The 23,476-nt window shown below is 43.7% G+C and overlaps 1 protein-coding gene across 2 annotated transcripts; it reads right to left on the minus strand.

The window, feature by feature from the left end:
- Positions 1 to 779: 779 nt before the first annotated feature.
- shdb (Src homology 2 domain containing transforming protein D, b) lies at positions 780 to 23,262 on the minus strand. 2 transcript variants are annotated; one of them, XM_044362339.1, is made up of 8 exons: positions 22,978 to 23,262; positions 21,917 to 22,295; positions 19,866 to 20,016; positions 16,806 to 17,027; positions 7,952 to 8,029; positions 7,012 to 7,186; positions 5,265 to 5,384; positions 780 to 2,408 (listed from the first exon to the last, which is right to left on the minus strand). In XM_044362339.1, the coding sequence occupies exons 2-8, from the start codon at positions 22,247 to 22,249 to the stop codon at positions 2,222 to 2,224; spliced, it is 1,266 nt and encodes a 421-aa protein (XP_044218274.1). In that variant the 5' UTR covers positions 22,250 to 22,295; positions 22,978 to 23,262; the 3' UTR covers positions 780 to 2,221. The 2 variants fall into 2 exon arrangements, with proteins under 2 accessions (XP_044218274.1, XP_044218275.1); XM_044362340.1 differs by lacking the exon at positions 7,952 to 8,029 and having other exon boundaries at positions 22,978 to 23,259.
- Between the last annotated feature and the right edge of the window lie 214 nt (positions 23,263 to 23,476).

Below are 23,476 nucleotides of genomic sequence, written 5' to 3' on the forward strand. Positions count from 1 at the left end.
AATTAGCTGATAGAAAAACTGTAAAGTCCCAAAAGCAGACACAAGGTAAGAGCTATACAAAAGGCAGAGAAATATGAGCGTGATATTTGTTTGATTTTTACATGCTGCATTGCCACAGTCGTTATTATTCATATCCCTCCCCGGGGGGCCTTGTTTGAAAAATGGGACTAGAGCGGCCCCCCCCAATGTCATCGTCTCTCTCTTTTACGCTCACAAACACTCACGCACACACGCACACACACACACTTGTTTGGAGTTGTGTTGGGGAAGTACAGCCAGACAGCGTCTCCCTTCTCCTCCTCCTTCTTCCCCCTTCCTTCATCTCTCCCCCCTTTCCCCCCCCCCCTTTTTTTTTTCCTTCACTCTTTCTCCCCAATAGAGAATGATCCAGCTCGCCTCCTCTCTCCGTCACGCGGGTAATCAGCCTCTGCTATTTCATTTGGCTCAGTAATGAAAGCAATCCCAGTGCTTTTCACTGCAGCGCAGCCCAAATAATGAGGGCTGCCTCACCCCTCCTCAGCCACACCTCACCCCCAGTCCTCACCCTCTCCCTCCCAACCCTGCTGTTAATGGATGAAGGAAAGCAAATGTGTGTGTCTGTGTGTGTGTGATTTACAATGTGAAGCAAGCAATCTTGCCAAGTCCTTTGTGCCTCTTTTCTTTCTTTCTGGGCTGCAAAGGAGTCAATTGTTTGAAATTTGATCAGCTAAAGTCTTATTCAGAGTATTTTGGGGGTGTTTTCTTTTTGAATTAAACACAAAGTGCTTCAACTCAGCAGGTAAATTATGCAACCCATCATCTTTTACTAGTGACAGAAAATAATGGTCATAATAATAATACAATACAGGCAATATAAAGTTTTGGCTTGAAAAACAACAATCTAAATCATTCTTGCATTTGTTAGAAATGGTCAGATGTCGCCAGTACACGTTGTCTCCTCTCTAAAATCTGATTTTTGCCACACAACACTGCAACCAGGCAGCAGACATGGGAACACACTCCAGATGGCAAGAATTTAACTCAAATACAACTCACCAACCAGCATGTAATCATTTGGCCAGCCGAAAAAAAAAAAAAAAAAAAAATCTGTGATCGAATATGTAGGAGGTGTGAGAATGTTGCCGTGATTCACAAAGTTTGAGAGTTTGTCAGAGTCATCAATGTTTCCTGATTAGCATCCCTCAGCTCCAAATGTAGCCTGCAGCTCAGCTTCCGGGCTTAGCTTTCAGTCAGTGGAAAGACAATGACAGCAGTGACAGGTCGCTTTTTTACAAACCCAGCATTGTCTACCAAATGCAACGTAGTCAACCAACAAGAGATACAGGTCAGCAAGGTCAACACGAGTACCAATACAACATAGCTTCTCTGTTGCTTACGACGAACAATCAACAAGTAACATGGAGACGTGTGTCGAGCAAAATCCTCAACATACAGCAGCATGACAGTACAGAACAGACCGCAAGAAAATGAACAGAACAGACTATAGTACAGTACAGATGTGTCTTTGTGTAGAAAAGCATCTGAAATATCACTGCTGTTGGTAAAAACCTTATATCTTTGAAAATAGCATTGTTTTTATAATGGCGATGAACTTTCCAACATTTATAAAAGGATTTCCCCAAGGAGTGAAAAAAGTGTTTCTCATCCTTTACAGTACAATTCAATTTATTGATTCCGGTAGAAATGTGGAAAATCAGCAAAATACTGCAAGGCTTTCACCTAACAACAGTAATATTTTATCAGTGTCAATGAGGTGTTTTTTTTTTTGTGAAACAGCAGTAATTTAATCTCAATCTTCTGCAGGTCTTCTGTAACCTGGGGCTACGTTCAGAATATACAGACTTTCTCCTAAATACAGCTCTACTAACTTCCTCTGCGTTCCAGTCAGAAAGAAATGTAATAAGGAAAGGGAGAATTTCGGATGTCCTGAAGAAAGCCCCCTTGGTTCAGCAAGGAGATGAGAGAAAGGAGGTCTAGCACAGGTGGCATAGAGTTCAGGTATTGCATTTCATGTGAATCGATCCCTCCGGATGTTGGAGACATTTGGCACAAGTACAACAGCAGTGGTGGGTGAGGGCATTAGCGGCGTGTTGTATCATCAAAAGTAGTCCAGTTGAACAGGAAGAGAGTGCTGGCACTCCACTGGGAAGATCCCATCAAACATTCAAGAGTGTCCGATCATGATTAAATCCTGAAGGTCTAGGAGGGGTGTCTGGGTCAGTCAGAGTGTCTGCACCAGTACAGGGAACAGCAGGGAGAGGTGCTCGGCACCTCGGATCGGGAGTTTGTGTGTGGTGTAAAAGTGGATGACCTCTGGGATGGAGTCAAAGGGCGGGCTGTTCTGTCCCAGCACGTACTTGCCGTCTTTATATTGTGTGAACTTCATGTGCATGAAACCCTGGCAGCTCCTGTGGGGGGGAAAAAAAAAGAATTGAGATGGGGAAGGAGACAAAACAAGAAAGAGAATGGGAGAGATCCAATATGAAAGTGAAAAAGAGAAGTGTAGAGGAGAGAAATGAGAGACGACATGAAAAGTGGAGCACATAAAACATCGTGCAGCCTTCCATACATTTTGACACATAATGACACAGTGGAAATGACAAGCTGGATTTATGTTCACTTCTTTTTTTACTGCACTTTTAGGACATGATTCTAACCAAGATTTAACACCATGTCACAAATTAGGCGGGGACATTATGATGGATGGATGAGTGGTGTAAAAGCACATGGGAGGAAAGACAAAGGCAGAGAGAGAAGAACGCTGGACTGTGAAAGCAGTTGAGCCGAGAGAACTACACCACTTCCTCCCCTTTAAGAGCCAGACAGCCACGACAGAACTTCCCCTTTAAGAGCCAGTCAGCCAGCCATGATGTACGTCTAATTATAGAAGCAGAGGGAAAGACAAGGACCGAAATCGGTCACCATAATTGTCATTGTTCTAGTAAACCAAATTAAATTTGGACGAGCAGTGAAACCAAAGAAACTCACTGTGACTTCAAACTGCCAAAACAACAGGCAGTTCATGATCGTCTCACTGGCCTCCTGAGCACTGAGAGCCAGACGCTTCATCACATCAGTGCTCAGAGTTGACAGTGGGCTTTCATCCAGCCCTGTTTGTTTTGGGCTCTTTGTATCTCATGGTACATTAGAACCAACTAGAGCTCTTCCATAAATATTCATGTTGGTTTAAACGTTGGCAGGCCTGTCTGTGTCAGTGCTGACTCACTTTGGAGTGTCTCTTCATTTTGTCTCCATTAAAACAACCTTTCTCATTCCTCCCATTGTTCACATTACTGTGTATTCTTAATATACTCTAGGTGTGGTTCACTTTTCCAAGGACATTAATGCTGCGTTATCTCCAAACTTTAGTGCCCTTCCTCAAGGATATGCTGACAGCATGGCAGTAGTGACTAAACCAACCCGCCAACCAGTCTCAACACCCTGATAAAGACTGAATGTCAAGAACACAGAAGTTATGGGAAATAGCTTCCATAAAATTAGAGACATTAAAGGACAATTGGTTTATTACAACTAAAATAATTGCTGATATCTGAGAATATGGCAACATTGCTACAACAAAGTACAAGAAACACAAATGTTTGGAGATAAAACCCAAAGGATTAAAGTGTCCACCGATCACCTGACTGAAAGGCTTTACTTGGTGCCGGAGGGACAATAATAAGTGCACACAAGAGTCTGCATTCTCTACTTAATCATGTACACAGCCTTTTATAGACTTTCTTCGGGCATACAAGACAAGCAGAATGGAATAACACTTGCAAAACATCTGTGTATGCCTGACACAAGATCACACTCAAGAATTTTGTAGTCCCCTGGCACGTGTGGACTCCAAACAGGACTAAATGTTTGAGACAAACATTTAAAACATTCAGATAAGGTTATACTCCATAAACAAAGATGCCATGAAAAACATCAAGCAAATTTGGAGTTAAAACCAGAATGAGCGCACCAAAAATGCTGGTAATAATCTGTCATCGCACAGGTTAACTGTGTGCATGCACAACTGTGGAAAGTAAAGAAGTTCAAAGTAGGTCAGAGTCTTTAAATCTTAATGGTTGTTTAAAATGATTTTACAGTTTGCCTTTGTCATCTCTTCCAGATATGTTTAGCTAAGCAGGAGCCTTGTTTCAAACCTATATGATCAGACTGCTCGTGTTTCTTGCCGTGTCTGACCTCTGTTGAGTTATGTTGTGTTCTTGGATTTCCACTATTAAGTTTGTGAGTACAATGTTATTATTACTCATACAAATTATGGCCGAAAGTCAGACAATAAAGGCTGTATGAAACCAGAGATTCCCTTTAAGCTGATTAAAGATCTAAGCTGCTTCAACTCCTTTCAGATTTAATGCTGTTCTTTGTTTTGTTAAGACTCTAAGTCTACTCAGTGAAGGGTGATTCCTCCTTCTAAACAACTGAAAGAATGTAAGGTTGATAAATTTTGTAGGTTCATTACTTGCTCCAGACCAAGCCAACTGTGGAACCGGTGCCAACTGTGACCTTGTTGCTTGAGCAAATGTGCGTGTGCACTAATGTGTGTGTGTCAAACCCACTCTACTCATGTAAATGAGTAATGCATGAGCTTGTTTATATGTCAGCACAACACGGTGACACTCGGTGTCTCCCCCTCCTCTCTCTCTCTCTCCCCCTCCCTCTCCCCTTTCCCTCCCTGATTCCCTTCTTGTGTGGCCCACAGAAGGTAATTCATATTCATTAGTGATTATGGGGAGGATGATGTGTGCACTGAAGTGTGCTCTACCTGCCTGATTACCACTTAGGAGGCCCTGCTGGGGCCAAGGAAGAGGACCACAGAGAGGGGCCAAGGATGGGGTGAGGACAGAGGGATGATGGGAGGGCAATGTCAGCCCAGGACGATGGATCGTGGTAGTAATTACAAGGAAGAGATTTGACCAGATAAGCAGTATTGTGCCCTGCAAATGAGTATTGGGAGAGGAATCAGTGCAGCAGTGATCTTAAGTGGGGGTGATAGAGGATGGGAGGGAGGGGGAGAGAAGGAGGTGAGACAGATGGAGAGGTGTGGAGACTGCGATATGAGATCAGTAGCTCAGGTGGCTTCACACACACTTCGCACACACTCCGCAGTCACACGGCAGGAAAAAAAAAAGAGAAGAGCGCAATCAAATTGTAAAGCAGTTAATCCGAGAACAATATTAAAGGTGCTCAGGTGTTTCATTTCTTGTTGGAGTGGCAGAGTTAGTGTGTGTGAGTGTGTGTCCGTGTCCTACCGTAGGGACAGCGAGTAGTCGGAGCGGTTGGTCTGACTGTTCCTCACCAGATAGCTGCACTCTTTACACAACGTTAGCAGAGACTCTGCCTCCGAACGCGACAGCGAACCGTGGTACCATCTGATGGACAGAGCACACACACACACAGTAAGATCAAACAAATCAACAGCTGCTTTATCAGCAATGGATATTCAAATATTCTAATATGATACAAGTGGTTTGGTGGGATTCCAACACTATTTTATGACACTGGCAAAGAAAATCTATAGTGTCATGTTATTGATTTGATGCAGAAGGTTGACAATTATAGCAAAACATCTCAAGATTAGTGTAACAATTATCATTACACCAAAGTTAATAGTATGAATATTTCTAAAGATTATTTACATTAAAAGAGTAATCCTCTGATTTAGCATTGCACACCCATAACATTGCTGGACTCAAAATGGACGCTTTAAAAAGGAAAAAATTGATGCAGCAGAACCAGACACATCATCTTTTTTACTTCTTGCATTCTTATTCCTCGTCAAAATCTGGTGCCTACATTACCCACTACACAACTCGACTGCAGACATTTTGGTTGGAGACTGGGGTTTGTTATGGTAGAAGCAGCTACTGTAGCCGTCAAGCTAGGCAGTAGTGGTAGAGCCAGGTCTATGCAATTATTTATTTATCTAGACTTATATCATTTTCCATCCTCCATAACCACATGCTAATGCTACAATCAGACTGTGAAATTAGAGTCTTGGACTGGAAGTGTGTCATCAGACTATAATCAAAAGACAAAACTGTCAGAGACCAACACAACCAGGAAGTGAAATACATGTTTTTTTGTCATACTCATGAGATTTTCTTGGACATCACTTAGCCAGGTGCACTGAACATTACAGGTTGACAGTGATGCTGTTTATTCAGTTTAAAACAGAGCTGAAGAAGCCCACAAAGCTCATAACAATCCTTAAGAGATCATTAGGCAGTAATGGGGCAAAATAATCAACTTACCACCCTCATGTATATGTGTGCACATGTTTGTGTTTGTGTGTTCGACACTGCGAGTGTCGTGTGTGCGCATGTGTATGTGTGCTTAAGGGGTGTTATGTGCTTCGATTTCATTAATAAAATGACCCTTTATCTGCACAAAAACAGCACATAAATTACACCAATGATGTCTGAAATTACAAGACCAAAGTAAATGAGTGTTTTTAGTGTTCTGACTTAATTAGTTTTCCTTCTAACCTTTTGCAATTCTGTAAGCTCTGATGAGTGCTGCTTAGCTAAAACACATAATCGTTTCGTTTTAATGTGTCCAAACCCCTTAATAGATCAAAGTGGTGCAATAAAATTAGTTTTTGGCTTTATTTAAGATGCCTGGTTTCAACCTATATTTCTGTGACTTCTGAACATCTTACTCTTAACTTTCCTTGGACTGCCACATGTGCACATATATATTCATTTTGCACAGCTATGTGGGTACAACTAATATCAACTGTATCACCGGGACGAATGTTAATGCTTTTGTTCTTCTAAGACACAGCAATATCTTCACCGCACATTACATTAAAGGCAATTAAATTAATGGCAACAGGGACACTCAATCATTGAGTATCAAAAATCATTGAATATCAAGGCATGTAAACCTTTTAATCTAATAAAAACCTTAACAGCAGTGTGGTCTGCACTCCAATGCATAAAAAGTGATATATGTTCTTTAGCTCCTATGGGTTTAAAATAAAGACAGCATACATACACCTGCTTCTCCAGAGGCAGTGTGGGGTCCACTCTCTCCCCCACCATAGCGAGGCCTTCCTGTGGCATTCGAAACTTCATCCCCCCTCCTGCCAGCGGGCTGGACCTGGGGCCTGGAGGACGCAACCGCTCTGTTGGCGATGACGAACGGTCCCACTCTGCGCCATCAAACTGCACTGTTGGCAGATGGAGACAGAAAAAGTGAGTCACATTATTTACACTCTGCTGTGATCAAAAAGGGATTAACCCTCACAGCCAGACTTGGGTAAACATCAGACATCCGGCTATTACAAAACCAGGCATGCAGCAGAGAGACCTCTCGTTGGATGGGCTGAATTAGAAGAGAGCAGGTTCGGGTCTGACAGACTGCAAAACTATCAGCATCATCACAATTACTATCATCAACATTTTCCCCCAGGCCAGATGGAGACAGGAAGCTGGCGTCTTCCATGCCTGGCTCTGGTGCACTTTTGCATCTTCCAGTAGACTACACTGCACTTGATATTGACTAAGCAGACTCGACTCTAGTACGAATTACAGACTGAAGTGTTATTTACCCCTCTGTGCCTGCTTTCGGTGAAATTCAATCTACAGAACTTGTGATTAAACATGAAATGCACCACGGCAGCACTGAGCACACTGATATGAACAAGAGAGACAGCCTACTTAACATGGAACTTTTCATGCATGGTTGATACAAGAAGGGGATATGGTAAGAAGGGAGTGCTTTAAATTCTAAAACCTAACAACCGAGCAGTCGCAACAGGCAGGGACAGATGCAGGTGGTGCAGATGCAGGTCGCTGGGGGTTTACGGTGAATGTAGAGCAGATGTAGGACAACAGCCTGGATCATGGAGGTCAGGGCGACTGCACGTGTGTGTTTGTGGTGGGGTGATAAAGGAAGGCAGGGTAGGGGGTTATGTTCAGGGGTGAGAGGTCACCTTGCTCTCTGACGGGGGGCTCCTCCTCCAGCTGACCCACTGGGGCAGGCCAAGGCAACACCGACAACTCCCTCATTTCTAATACAGGGGGGAAAGCGGGAGGGGGAGGAGGCGAGAGAAAAGGGGAGCGACAGAGTGAGAAAACAGCAGATGGGTTTGAAAAAAGTTAACCAAAAGGAAGATATGTGACAGAGGTGGTGATGATTGAGAGGTGAGACTGAAATCGGGTGCAAGATTTTAATGTGAGGAGGCGAGAGTAAGCGAGAAGTGAGACGTGAAAGAGGCAGAAGAAAGGGAAGCCCTGTTGAAAGTGGGAGAGGCGCTGTGTGTGCAGATGACAGGGATGTGGTGTCAAGAAATGTAGTTAACTATACTTCCTGTCATGTAGAGAAGTAATATACTCTATCTCCTGTCCTTGTAGATAAACAGGTATTTCAGACCCTATATTTAGAGTAATTTATCATGTGAGAGACGACTAAAGAAAGCAAAGAAGATAGGACACAGAGAGGACAGGGGAAGTCAGAGGCTGCATTATTTATAGTCATCTGAATGAATCCACTTTGAGAAATTGTCTGGTAGCGCAAGCAGCAATGAAAACAAAACGTGACTTCATGTGCGCTGCAACCCACAGTGTAGTGTGACAGAGGAACTGAGGAGCGGAGCGTGGGGGCAGAATAATGCACAATACATTGTCCTACCTACAGTAGGAGGGCGGCAGAAGGTGCACAGTGAGACAGAACTGAAAATAGCTCCTTATCTACCATGGCAGGCAACCATCTACTGTAACAGTAATTTCTACAGTCTCTCACACACACACAGACACACACACACATTATGCGAATTGCCAGTTTCACACTGTACATTCAGCCCCAGCTCAGAGCGAAAACGGATTACAAAACAAATACAAGGAAAAGACGGGTGACGTCTTAATGAGCCGACAAATCCAAAGACCCCCCAGGCCCGGGACATCAAAGGCCATTTGAATGGGCGTTTGGAGAGAGACCCAGGCTTTAGGCTTCATACATGCCTCTCTCCTTCCCTGGTTAATTATTGAGCAGGCAGACACACTCCGCCACTTTCTCTGGCTCTCTGTGAATTATTGATGCATGGCGCAGTACAATGGCCCCATCTGGAGCGGGCCGCACCTCCGCTGAAGCCAGGATTAAAGTGTGGCCTGGCACCCCTCAATGGGAGACATGCACGCAAACACACGCAAAGACACACACACACACACACACACCTGACACCCCTAAACACCGCCACTGCCACACTCTGCTGCCTGTCCGCTCGCCACCGCATCACATTTCACACCTCTAATTCTCAAACAAAACTGAGAGAGACACACAGAAAGAGAGAAGGGTGTAAATGAGAAGCACACAGAAGCAGTTGAAGGGTTACAAGAAAAGAGAACAAGGATGGAGACAGGCAAGACAATTTATTACAGATCAGAAATGTGCTCAGCCAACTGAGTGAGAGATAAGCTCAGGTAGTGGTGTACTGCCGACAGAGAGGAAAATTCCATCAAGATTCCTCTCTCAGTGTTTGGCTGTTGTCCTTCTTAACAATGAATCTTGTCTAGTGTCCTTGAGTAAACTGAGGTGAGAGGATTTCAGTTGTTTCCACTGCCTTATCCATCTATTAAATATTTCTTGATCAACTCAACACACCTTGAAATGAGGCAGATCACTAAGATCACTAAACCCTTATCTTTTGGTCCAGTGTAGTGCTAATCTCCTACCATACTGGACTGCATTACCTTGTATCTGAGCTGTAAACCAGTACCCAAGTAGATAATGGAATGAAAACCAGCAGAGCTCTGGGTCCTGAGATCTAGGATTGATTATTGCTCATCAAAGAAATCATCAAATTGGCAGATTTTTGTATCTCTGTGGCTAATGTGAGCTGCAAACACACACACATACAAAACCACACAGAGAGTAGACAAAGCCAATAGAGGCGAGACATTAAACAGACCGACAGAACCGTCATGAAAGAGGATTTTGGTGTATGTTGTGGTGATAATAACTCTTGCTTTTTAATTCACAGGAAGATCTCATGATTTAAAATGCCCCTCTTCCATGTTCTCACCTTCTGTCACAGGGTGAAACTTTCCACACTGTCAAACTATATCAAATCTCTATAAAGAAATCCATTTTCACATAAACCACATTCTTTTCCTGTGATTCAGGGTGACCCTGAAGCCTCCTCCTAAAGCTGCAGGTCTAATAAACAAACGTGGATTCGGTATTTCTGTTTCTATCTGTCAGACTGAAACACTGGCAGCTCTCTCGACTGCAAAAGACTCGACACAAACACACAGAAAACCATGTCTGAGCTCCTCATCCTGATAACAAAAGGCTGAATACCAAACAACACACATACACACACACATCATAGCATGTCACTCATTCACTTGCTGGGAACATCTGGCTTCTATTCACTTCAAATGGGAACCTGTGGATTTGTCATAGACAGAGAGCTTTTAGTACTCTGCTTTGTTCTCAAATACAAGACAATGAGACACATGAATGGTTTACAGACAAAGGCATACTCACACCAGCGCTCACAGTCTGTATTCATGACTAGTACTTCAAATCTACTAAACTGTATCCAGAATATATGCTGAAACATCAGTTCAGTCTCACACTTGAACCCAATGGATGAAACAGGTGACAGCAATTCAGTTATTTGCAGTCTGCCAAAATCCAACGTGTGCTTGGCGCCTCAACTACCTGCTAACATTTACCAGAAATGATCTGAGGGGGAGGGAATGGCCCGGCTAGGTTTTCATTTTTGTGTTGCGCACGGGACACATCACCTTGAGTGACGGATAACTGATTTTTCGAACACACCAGCTGTTTTCTGTGTCCTCTTAATAAACGAGGAACAGACAAGACAATAGAACAGCTTCATTAGGTCCATTAATGAAGGCATCTGTTTTTCAAACAGCCCTCACATCCCGTCCTCTCCTTGCACACAAAGACCTTCTGCTGGGCAAAACGGCCCCCATAAGGGAAGACAATTAACACCTTATGCCAGGGCAGGAAAAAAAAACATGCATTCATATAAGTTCTCTTTTCATAATATGGATCTGCACCATTTTGATTTGAATATTAAAAGAATCACATGTTCCTTGACAATCATTTCTGTGTATCCATTTTCCAGACATTCATTATATCCATTCCCGTGTGGATTCATGCAGCTCTTCCCGTGCTACTCTGTTTTTCTTCATTTCTAGTCCTTCACCTATCTCGCTCTAAGTGGGGCATTATCTCTCTTTTCATATTCCCTTGCTCCTTTCCTCTCTTGTCCTACTCTACTTCCATCATCTCTCTGTTTCTCGTATTGGTCGTGGAGAGGGAATCACGAAGGACATGCCTTTTCATTAATGTCAGTAAAGGTTCACTCTGAAGAGACAGAAAAGCTGCGAGCAATGAGGAATCAAGGGCAAGAGAGAGGAAATGTGAAAAAGAGAAAAAGGAGGCAAGAGTGAAAGAGAGAGAGTGTGAAAAAATGGTCCTTCTACTGCCAGTAAACTGATGAAGAGGCTGGTCTGATGCCCCCAGGGCCTGCTTAGAGCAACAGAGAGCAGAAATGGAAATCTGATTTTCTTTTTCCCTTTTTTCTTTGTCTGCATGTTTGTTTAAGTGCACATATCCGACACAACTTCAATTTAAAGGATGAGTGTGTAAGATTTAGTGGCATCTAGCAGAACAGAATTGGCAGAAATGGAATAAAATATTCATAAGTATGTTTTAATCAGTGTATAATACCATGAAAATAGGAATCATGTGTTACCTTAGAATGGGCATGTAAACACAATTCAACTCAACAACCTACGTAAACCACGTAGCCGCCAATGTCATCATAAACAAAACAAAATTGACATAGTAAGCCGAGGTCAGCAGCATTGTCAAACACTGTCACAACCATCATCATCATCACCACCATCAAATGAACAACACCATCACTACTATCTACCCCCCTGGCCTGATTTCAGAAAGGAAATGGCGGTGGGAATGAATGAGCGCCTGTATCTATTGCTCTTTACAGGGGGGAAATCTGAACCGGGAGCCAGAAGCTAGGATCTAAAACTCAAAGTGAAGGGAGTGGGTGCTGACTGATGGGGTGGATTTAGCCTTCTGCACTACCTGTCTGTTATACAGATCAATGAGGTTACTTTAAACATACAACACACAAACATACATAATCAAGCTCCAACAGGAACATGTACACACTAAGAATAGCTCAGGAAACCTCGTCCTGCCCTGTCAGAGCACCTGTATCCAAACTTCCAGACACAGCACATATACATGCTGGCACTCTGTCAAGGTGTTCTTGCAAGCTTTGCTAAAATGAGCTTTTTGCTTCAGTATTCATTAACACTTGAAAGCACCCTTTAAAATCCAGCTTGCAGTGCTATTTGCAAAAGTAAGGATAAAGAAATCAGTGCTGAGTATAACCTTTAAAGCATTTTAAACATTTCTGTATATCTTCTATCTTACAGTAATAATTTGCAAATTCTTTATTCTTTAGCTTTGCTTCTCAATTGCCAAGAGTCTGCAGCCATGTTAGCAGCTTTGTGAGGCTGTATTTATTAATTCACCATTTTAATTTAGCTTGTTAAACATTCAAACATTCACTAATTAGCACTAAACACAAGAACAGCTGAGGCTACTGGGAACAGTTTTTCAGGTTGGCCTACGTATGTGGTCATAAACCAAAGATTAAGACAAACTGAAATTTTGACTTGTTGATGAGGCTAGATGAAAACTTAAAGGGTCACCAAAGTGATTACAATTTATCCTGCAGGGGACATGAATGTTTGTACCACATTTCATACCAATCCATCCAATAGTTCCTGGGATATTTTAGACATGGATCAAACTGGTGGACCGACTGATCGACCACTACCTTCCATTTAAGCTATGAGGCTAGCAAGGCTAAAACAGTGGTGTCTGACGCTATGACCAGGTCATGAAGACTTTAGCTGTTTTACATAACTGGTGTCAAGTACCCTTTTCCCAAAACACCTGCATAGAAACATTTTGTTGCAGTTTACATTTTCGGCAACAGACATTTGTGTGGAATAAATACACTGCCAGAGATAAGAAAAATAAATTACAAGATATGTTGTTTTGTCCCACAAAGGGTTTACTTATACCTAAAAACTCATCTGTTTCACCATTGTCCTGCTTTTGGGATGCACACATTCATACTCAGGAGCTTCACTGTATAAGCTCAGTCCTCTGCTGCTGTCTAATGAGCAGCTGCACTGGAACAAGAGGAGAATAAGGACTTTGCTCAATGGCACCATAATAGTAATTGCTAGGGATGGCAATGTTATTCATTCACCTTCCCCAGACTTCCAGCTGATTTGCAGCTCTATCATCCTGTGCCCACTCCTCCCACCCTCAGACAGTCGTCATCTGCATCAAATGGCTCAAAGCCCCCTTTCAGGACTATAACACTTAAAAATGTGAAATACCTGAAACACCCATTCATTTCTTCATTAGGTGTGGCCATCAGAGAGCTAATGAGATAGTGCCTTTCATTAGCTCACTAATTGGTGCCGAATGGCTTCGGGGCCAATCTCTCACCGCCGGACTGTGTATTGACTTCCAGGAATTAATGACTGCTGTAATTTGAGCTGCATGGTGGCGACGGGTGACAGCTTTCCAACGTTGTAATTAAAACCCACCGGACTGAGAGGGGTCTGTCACGTCCGACCCTTCAGGCACCGCCAGGCTCACCCTCACACAGCTGGATAAAGTGGAGTCCACATCTGATGGAAAATAAGTCAAATGCTTTGGAGGCAAGCTTAATTCTTATACTATTTGAAAAATAGCAGCAGCACGCAATATTCACCCTGGTGATTACATTTAAGCATGGATGGAGCGCCGTGGTAGCCAAATGGTTACAGCGCATGCCATGTAACTGCAACATCTCTTGTTTGAATCTGCCTGGGGATCTTTGTTGCATGTCATACCCCTCTCTCTCCCCCTTGTTTCCTGTCTGCTTCTTTACTGTCAACTGTCAAATAAATGCAAAAAAACAAAAACATTCAAGCATGGATAAGCTATTAAAATCATAATCAGAGAAATTCCGTTCAGAAGTGCCTGCATGAATGCAATGCACACAAATCCAAACACAATATAGACCAACCTCCCTACACCCACACAAACACCCCCACACTCATTTGTGCCAACACGCACACAACCTCTTCTCACCCTTGAATGTGATGCCTGGTGATAATCAGAACTAGAAAGCCTGGTTCACAATCCATGTATGTGTGTGTCTACAGTATGTGCAGACGTCTGTGTGAAGGTGATGATGAGGCGAGGGCTTAGGGGCTGCTGGCAGATCGCTATGCCCCCCTTTGCCCCTTATAGAGGGTTATCTGAGAGAGTGTGTCACATCCGTAGGGAGAGAGGGCTGTGGCGACAGCCCTGTCACCGCTGCTGCGCTGGTGTGTGTATATGTGTGAGAGAGTGCGCCTATGTTAGTGGATGACTGATTACACCCTGCCACAATGGCCCTGACTCCCCCCTCTTCTCCCTCCGCCTCACCTCACCACAGCCCCCGACCATTAATTCTCCTCAATGCCCCTCCCCTCTGAAGCACTGGGCCTCCACAAACATCCAGCGAGCTGCCACCAAACATACAATAACCTTGGATGTCCCTTCCTATTTCTCTCCAGCTAGCTTTCTCCACAGTCTCTCTATCCATTTACCTCTCTCTGTCCATCTCCCTCTCATACCTCCTCCTCATCTCTTTTTTTCCCCCCCTCGTTCCATCTTTTCCATCTCTCTCTTCCAGCTCCGTTCTTGTCCTCCCCATCTCTCCCCTCCCTCACATGTGGGCTGTGCCTAGCAACGCTGAGTGGGTCTGGGAATATGGATTAAATGTGAGAATGGAAAATACTGTTTGTGTGTTTACACTTCAGTGCTTTGGTCTGCTCAGACAGACAGCATGCCAGCTGAAGAGTGCTGACTCCAAATGGAAAAAACAAGGGGTCAGACAACTCGAGTCGTGCAAGCGTTTTCCTCCACTGCGTTCTCTAATGGTGCTGTAAGCGCTCCTCCGCGGGAGTGCATACTGTATGTGGCACAGAGAGGAAGAGCTGGAGAGGGAAAAAAAATGACAGATAAAGCAAGAATGAGTACTAAGTAGGTGAGAGGTGATACAGGCTTTTAAATTAACTCTCGTCCACCTCCTTCTCAAATCATCCCCACTCTCAAATAAGTTCTGGTGTCTCTTTGCTGCTTCTCTGGTTAATGTGATTTGAGCATGAAGACTGTGTGAATGGATATGTGTGTGTATGTGTGTGTTCAGACAATTGTGTGCTGACCATGACCCTTTTATTAGCAGTGGATCAGTCACGCACATGTAGGCATGTAATTAACTGAGAAGGGGAGGGGAGGTAGAGGAGTGGGAGTGGAGGGAGCACCGATGAGGCAAGGTTGATTTATTATCCCATCACCTTGACCTTGGTGACTTGGAGATGCAGCTCAATTAAGTCGACTTGGCCTGGCATGCCTTACACTGATCTACTCCTAAATGACCTATCAGTCTGGTTCTGTTTCTCTTTACCTCACTATCTCTTACTTCCCCTTCACTCTCTCCTTCCAATTATACTCAGTAGATGGAACATAATGGGATGGGATGAGACATGCACTGTCAGTATGACTAAAATAATAATCATGCACCATGCCTATTATTTAAAAAAAAATACTGCAGATAACGCCATTATTATGGAAGAAAATGAACCCTGTGTTCAGTGTCCCTCCTCTGCTAACCTTCTGTTAACACTCTGTCCCCATATGAAGCCTTTCTCACACATAAACACACACACACACACACTCAAGACGCCTCTGTCAGTCCGAATGAACATCTAAGAGGTTGTTGTGACTGTGGTCTGTCATATGTGTGAGAGCAAGAAATCAATGGTGACCAGAAGGTGTTTAAATGGTGTGAAAGGGAGAGAACGATGTGTGTCATCTGAGCTGAGACAGTGAAGGTCACAGAAGTCTCCGTTTCCTGCAAAAAAAGAAGGGCTCTGCAGATGTAATGTTGAGGGGCAGACGTTACATTAAAGGTCAGGACAGCCAGATGAGTATTTCAACATGTAGAATCAGCAGCAGAGCTCTTTGTGTGCTCCTGGCAGGGCTCTGACCTTTAAATACAGTCTGGTCTTAACCATTTTCAGCAATTCTATGGAATGATTCCCTTTAAAAAAGAAGCATATTTTGTGAGATACCTTATGGTATATGCTTGGCAACTGACTTCAGGGGATCTCTGTAGTTGGTATCGATTCACTGTTTTGCTTAAAGACAATGCAATGGATGATTGCCAATATGGTTACTTTAAACTGCACCTTCAGTTAAAAATGCTTTTAGTGCACACTGCTTACAGCCTGAATCTAAAAACCTCTTCTTTTTTTTGCTGAATTTTATTCTGGGAAACTGAGTATCGATTGAGCCTGGCAGCATGAAGCCAGAAGAACCAACAAAGTATGAGGAAAGCTTGAGACAGTAATGTGATTCAATGCCTCTTAAAACACTTGAACAGACATGTAAAATAGCCATTTTAATTATAAAATTAAGCAGCTCCATAGCCAAACTCTAAAAATGATTTTCTGGTCATTTTTACAATGAAAATCATAAGCAAACATCAGTAACAATCCAGTTAATGGAGTATTCATCCAATCAGGTGTAGGAATGGTTCATTGAGGGAGATCTTCTCCCATGATTTGAGCCTTTTTTTTTGGCCGAAACTTCATAGATGGATTTGTCAGACTATGCTCTGCTCTGGTTTTTGCTGATGTTGCTGTGATAATGATTTTTCTGGTTACCTGCAAAAGCTTTGGAGATGTGGTCCTTTTTCCATTCCCAGGGTTGGTCATACTCATCAGCTGGTCTCTCATCATCTTGCGGCAGCCTGCTGCTCTCCTTGCCCTCCTCCTGAGGTTCTCCATACACAAAGCCTAGACGCTGGCCTCGTTCGTCTTCATAAGGGGTGTCGTAGAGCTGCACCCCGCCCCGCGCCCGTCCTCCTCCTGGGCCACGCTGCAGCTCTGTCAAAGCATACCCAAAATAACACAAATTCAGTATAAATGAAGGCAAATATTCAGAGTTTTGGTGGTTGTGTCGCATTTAACCAGTCTGCAAGAAAAACAGGCAACGTTAAGCAATAACATTTGCCGGTAGTGATGAGGTTCCCCTACACACAAGACTGATATTATTCTTTACTATAAAACAAAAGCCTGTTGAGCTCTGACATGACTAGAATTAGAAGAGAGAGACAAATAATGTTTGCACAGCTTGCCGTGGGCTCAGAATCTCATATGGGGGGGCTTAACGATGCCTTGGGCTAGATGCTGAATAGCAACATGGTGGGCAACCCCCCACCACCCTCCTCTCATCTATCCGAATCCCAGCAGCAATCTAACGCTGCTCACAACAGCATCCATGTTTCCTTGTTAACATTTTCATCACTTTCTCAGTAGGTTCCAACTAAGAAATGTTTCTCGGCACCTGCAACTATTATGTGGAGTCAAATATGGCCATGAGATAAAAGGCTTTAACATTATTGACACAAGCAAAAGGAGGAAATCAGATTTCTGAATGCATCAATAGGAGCATCAAAGCTGCAGCAGCAGCAATCAGCAACAGTCCTTTGATATGTTGACCTTAAAAATGTACCCTTTAAAGGAAACTGGTGGCACAGAAGAGGAGAAAATGGGAGGAAAATGAAGGAGTAGGCATCTTTTGTGTCCACACAGCCAGCAGCCTTGCAAAGGAGGCACACTCACGTGAGAAGGGAAGAGTGCTACGACTAAATGGCAGGGTTCGCTGGAGAAAGGCAGAGGAAAACTTTAACCTTCACACGACAACACACTGCTATTGGGCGACCCTGTAGTCACCATGGCGACTGAATGGAGGCCCTGGGGAAAGGCCTTGAGGTTATGAAGAGGAGGGTGGAGGGAAAATGGAGAGGAGGAGCAAGGGAAGGGAGGGGGGGAAGAGGAGGAAAGGAGGTGATGAGGTAGAGGAGCAGGAGGAGGAGAAGGAAGAGGAAAGAGAAGCAGTGAGAAGAGAGGGGAAGGAAGGGAGTGATGGGAGAGAGGGACAAGGGAGGGAGGTGGAGGGGGGGGGGGTCTGTCAGCGTTTGATGTTAAGTCATTGAGACAGAAGCACAGCGGGGCTGAATGCTGCTCTACCTGCGCTGGGAACCCGCGGTGTCAGCGGCGGCCTGGAGATGGAGAAGATGAAGGCAGAGAGATAAAAACAGGCATGTAGGAAATAAAATGAGAAATTCATAGGAAGCATGATGGAGGAAAACACAAGCAGGAGGGGGGAGAAAATAGCAATTTGACAGAGAGGTGACAGGGATTGAAGACTGAGGGGAGTGATGATGAGGAGGGCTGGGGAGTGTTTAGGTATACAGATGTGTGTCAGAGCACCTTATGACACAAGAACTGGAATCAGACCTGTCTTTTAACATCATGAACCAAACTGAAGAATCATGACTGCGTTAGAAACACAACAACTTGAGAGGCAGATGTTTTTTTTCCATAAAAGTACAGTCTAAAAAGCACACAGGTGTCTTTTCAGGACAGTCTTTGTGGGAGATAATTACTATTCCGATCTCACATCTGTCTTTGCCACGCTGCTGTGTTTTTTTAATGAGACAAAAACAATCTGTGAGACAAACAGACAGACAGACAGACAGACAAAAGCAGGCTGACAGACAGCCCTGGAGTGACAGTCTCAATTCAAAGTCAATGAAAGAGCTGTGACAATGCTTTTCCAAACGCTCAGCCATCACCGCTGTGAATCTAATCTCTCCAATGGCTCCATCCAGCTGCTGGGAGAAAAGATTTTCTTTGAGGTTTTTGCGATTATTATGGATTGGTTGGGCAGAGGAAAGGATGCTTCATTCACTTAGGCCTGAGATTATGAACTTCATTTGACCAGCAAAAAAGCAGAGGAGGTGACAACGGAGAGAGAGGACAGGACATAGAATTTGCTGAAAGACAGATTAGAGAGATGGCCAGACTCCCCTCAGGGCTGGGGAGAGCCCTTGAGATGAAGCGAGATATAAATGGGAAAAGCGGAGGGGAGGGGAGGGAAGGAGAGGGAGCGGGGGGGGGGGGGGGGGGGGGGGGGGCTTTTACACTAAATGACTGGGACAGACCAGGGAGAGCACTGGGAAAGGGGCAGACAGAGATGTTACAGGAGGAGAGACAAATGGAAGACGATAGATGTGTACTAGACGATGTGGGGAGAAAATCACAAGGGGGGAGGGAGGGTCCGAGAGTGAATAGACATCTCTAATAGGGACATTTCGTGAGGCTGAGAGCCGACTCAGCTGCAATGAACTAAAAACACAGTGGAGAGGACAGTGACAGCAGTCTATTGCACAACTGTTTATTAACAAAGAAAGCAATAAACATGAATTAACACCAGCGTCTTGAGAACAAAGAGCAGAAAAACATGGCAATAAGGTCCAAATAATATCTCATTGTTGAAACAACATCTCAGTGTTGATGTTGACATGTGATCAATGATAATAATACTTCAGGCTATGGTTTGTTCATGATTTGGTAACCCTGAAATCCAATAAAATACATGCTTGTTTTTTTTTTTATGTAGCATCGGAGAAACCTAAACCCTAATTTAACCCTTTGGAGTATCCAATCTTATATTACGAAGGCAATCCTGATTCATCATTTGTGGGCATACATGTGGAGATAACAGTCGTAGATAACTAAAAATAAGAACCTGAAACACAAAAAGGAAGGGATAAAAGGAGGGAATGGAACCGAAAACCCCATTATATTCTATGATAACAGTGCGGCTCACAGAAACATCATAATACTGATAAGATACTGAGTGATGAGTCCACTAACCTGTTATGACTCTCTGGGCCTCATATGGTTCCATGTAGCCGTTGTTCTCAGACGGAACGGGTCCGAGATCTGGTTCTAGTCGGTGGTCCAAGCGAGCATCGAATGGATCAGAGTAATCCGTGTCCCCTGCCAGCGGAGCAGACGGCACCACCTAAAGGACAAGACACACACTTACTTATGAAGAAAAATGACTTTTGTCGCAGAACATTAACTTGTCCCCTTGGAGGAAAAAATGTCTCCAGAATTTTTGGACTTAATATAATAAATACAAACCAAATAAAACATGATTTCTGTCTTGCAAGCACACTCGCAAGCTATAATGAATTTGAATTCCAGCCAGCATTTTGTAAAAAGCTTCACACCACACTTGAATAAAGTACAGGACATAAATGCTCTCTAATAGTCAGGAAAATTCAGTCTTCGCTACATGTATAACTGCTGAAAAGGAAGAAGTGCTGCACAGACAATAGCTCATCAGGAGACTGAGATGGAGAGAGCAGCACAACACTCTTAACCAGCAATCACATCCTCTCTGAATGCCACATTAAATATATGTTTGGTTCCACAGAAAAATGCTTTTCGGGTATCATTGTCACACTAATTTGCACCTTTAGAGTTCAACATCACGATTCCATGCAGATTCTATGTAGAGTATCTTTAGTGGCAACATAATGTTGTTCCCTCTTCAAACCCCATGAAGAGGAAGTATTTTGTATCTTTGTTCCCACATGAAAGCTATATGCAATGCAGCGAGAAACTGTCTTGTCTGAGGATGATCAGTTTTTTTTTTGGCTGGAGTGAAGAGGGATTTGGTTGGTTGGTTGGGAGCATTTGTTCCTTCATACAAGCACAGGAGGAAAACAGTGGTCAGCTGGCACACTGACAGCTACAAAGGCAGCCATATGGTCTCTCTCTCACACACACACACACACACACGCGCACGTACCTACAAGTGCACGTACCGACAAACACTGTCACCCTTTGGCAAAATGCTCTCCTATGTCTCTCTCCCTCTCTGACAAAGGAAATCACTCTAGCAAAGCGTGCTGCCCAAATTCCTGCTAGACATGTGCACACCCTCACAAAATTACATCCTAATCCCTTGTTGATTCTGTAACAGGTTATCTATTGATGTACGGGAATCTGCAATGTTAATTAGAGTGCTGATGTTCCCACAGACCCTGGGAAATTAATGAGAGCAGAAGGAGAGTGGGGTAGAGAGGGGAGCTATCGACTGGAGTTAAGACTATTACTTCAATCCACTTCAGGACTTTTGCACTTGTAGCATTTTCCATGAGTGGAGTCATGGATTTAACTGCAGCGATGAATATGATAAAACCCTGAAATACCCCTAACTTACTCAGCATATGTGAGCTGAATTAATGTGCAGACCATTTCCTTGTAAAAACCTTTGCTACAGTCACTCTCTCTCAATAACATCTGTTTGTCTTTTTACTTCTCGGTAGCTGCATATGTTCTCAGCCAAACACGCACAGTGCACAGGCAGGACGGCACTGCAGTCCTGATGACACAAACAGCACCACGGCATAAATTATAGCTCCCTGTGGCCCTTGACATATCACCATACGGCGCACTGTATATGGCCCCTAACATGTGCTCATGCAGGGGTCTCTCAGCTTGCAAAACCAAACCTCATTTATTATTTATGATAGGACATAAACTCAAGGGACTGTGACCCTCTCTGATTCAATGGTCAGCTCAAGCCATTAATAATTCTTTCTTCCATCTAGGGAAGAAAATTTATGTGGCGCGTATATAATGTGATTTATTTAAACAATGCATTATTGTGACACACATTACCAGTCACTTGCTTATGGAGTCTGATCAATAAAGCTGTCACGGTGATGGAAACAGGATAAGAGAGAAGTGGGAGAGCTTTTTTTTCTCTTTCCTTTCCTTCATCTCTGCTTCTCGCTCTCATCCTCCACCTCACAAGACAGGAGCCACATAAAAATTTGAATTTGTCATCACTTGGTTTTTGCTCTGAACACCTACAGTAAAAACACATGCTGAGAAATTGAGGCTCTTACAGGTTCTTGCTGGTCCTCTAAGGAAATGGCACTGAGGAGGATCTTGGTGCGCCCCAGCTCCTGGGAGTCCACTTTGATTAGTCTGTGTTTGGGAGACTTCACGTCCACAGTAGAGGACTTCATGGGAGACCCATACACAGGTGTGGCTGGCTCAGAGGCCCCAGACTCGCCCCTGGACCTGTTTTCAGACTCCTCATACGGATCTTCAAAGTCCAGGTCCCTCTGGAGCCGGTAGGCTTTCAGGATCTCGCTCTCTGTGTAATCTGGTGTGGGCGGCTGTGGAGGCACCTTCCTGCTGCCAAAGCTCAGGTAGTCTTTCAGCCACTTTGCCATTGCAGCTCTGATTCCAAACTGCGTGCGGTGGAGTGAGAGCAGGAGGCTGCAGGGGGCAGACAGGGACAAGAGGGTTATTGCTTGACCTTATTTCTGATGAGATTGTGAGAGCTGAGGATTGGATTTGCTCTGTGTGATTTTCTGATCTTGACAAGGATTTAAAAAACAGCTCTTCTATTGAAAAAAAAAAATTACAAACACACAAAATATTAATCCACGCGTCCTGATCTCCCAATATTTGAGCACGACAACTTTCTCCTGATCACAGACCCACAATCAGTGTGCGTTTATATGCACTAAAGTGACACTAAACTACACTAACAGTTGGGCTTTACGCACTCCTTTTGTTTTACGCAGGGAGCAATAACATCTGGCATCTGGACTTTGCCCAAAGGCTGCAATTACATCTCACACCCCGGCTATAAAGTCTGACGTGAACATGCTGATAAAAAAGGAGGACAGAGACTACGACAGGATATTAAAAAGTAACGTGGAATCAAAGAAACCGAAGTTGTGTTAAATTCAAACATCTTACCTGCTTTTCTTTTGTGATTTAACCAACATAGAATATGATAAGTTTAATTTGGTGCAGAGTTATTCGAAAAGCTGTACAGCTGAAAATAAGCTAATTTTTTCTTAAACTTCCCCTCAAAACAATCACCAAAATTTAAATGCTTTAATGATTTAAATGCCAATGAGCGCAGCGCTACGAAGGCACACTCACTTACCCTGTTCAGTCCTTCAGCCACTTTGGATGCTTTATTCCGCGTTTCTTCATGTCGATGACAAAAAACCGACACAGAGAAGTGACAAAGCCTTCGAGTGTTCACGCTTTTAATTCCAAGAAATGACAAGAAAAAAAGGGGGAAAACGTCAGCTTTTCAGGCACAACAAGAGCGCCGAAATCCACCAGAGTTGCTCTGACGCCTGACGGTAAAATGTGCGAGTGAAGAGAGCGACTACAGCTCCGAGAGAAGCTCAACCGAGCGATTAAAGGGGAGGTGCTTCATTCCCAGAGGAATATCCTATTCCCTCTCGCAGTCAGCCGACCGTTCACTCATTGAAATATCTGCACATCACACAGGCTGCAACAAGAGAAGCATCCTCTTTTAAATTCACAATAACTGCATGGGGAAAACAAATGAAGAACAGAAACTGGGGGGGGGGGGGGATCATCTCGCACGAACCTGCTCCAAAGATGTGCATTATTTATTCGCATGACATCAC

This window comes from Thunnus albacares, chromosome 9 (assembly GCF_914725855.1).
Source record: "Thunnus albacares chromosome 9, fThuAlb1.1, whole genome shotgun sequence".
Classification (NCBI taxonomy): Eukaryota; Metazoa; Chordata; class Actinopteri; order Scombriformes; family Scombridae; genus Thunnus; species Thunnus albacares.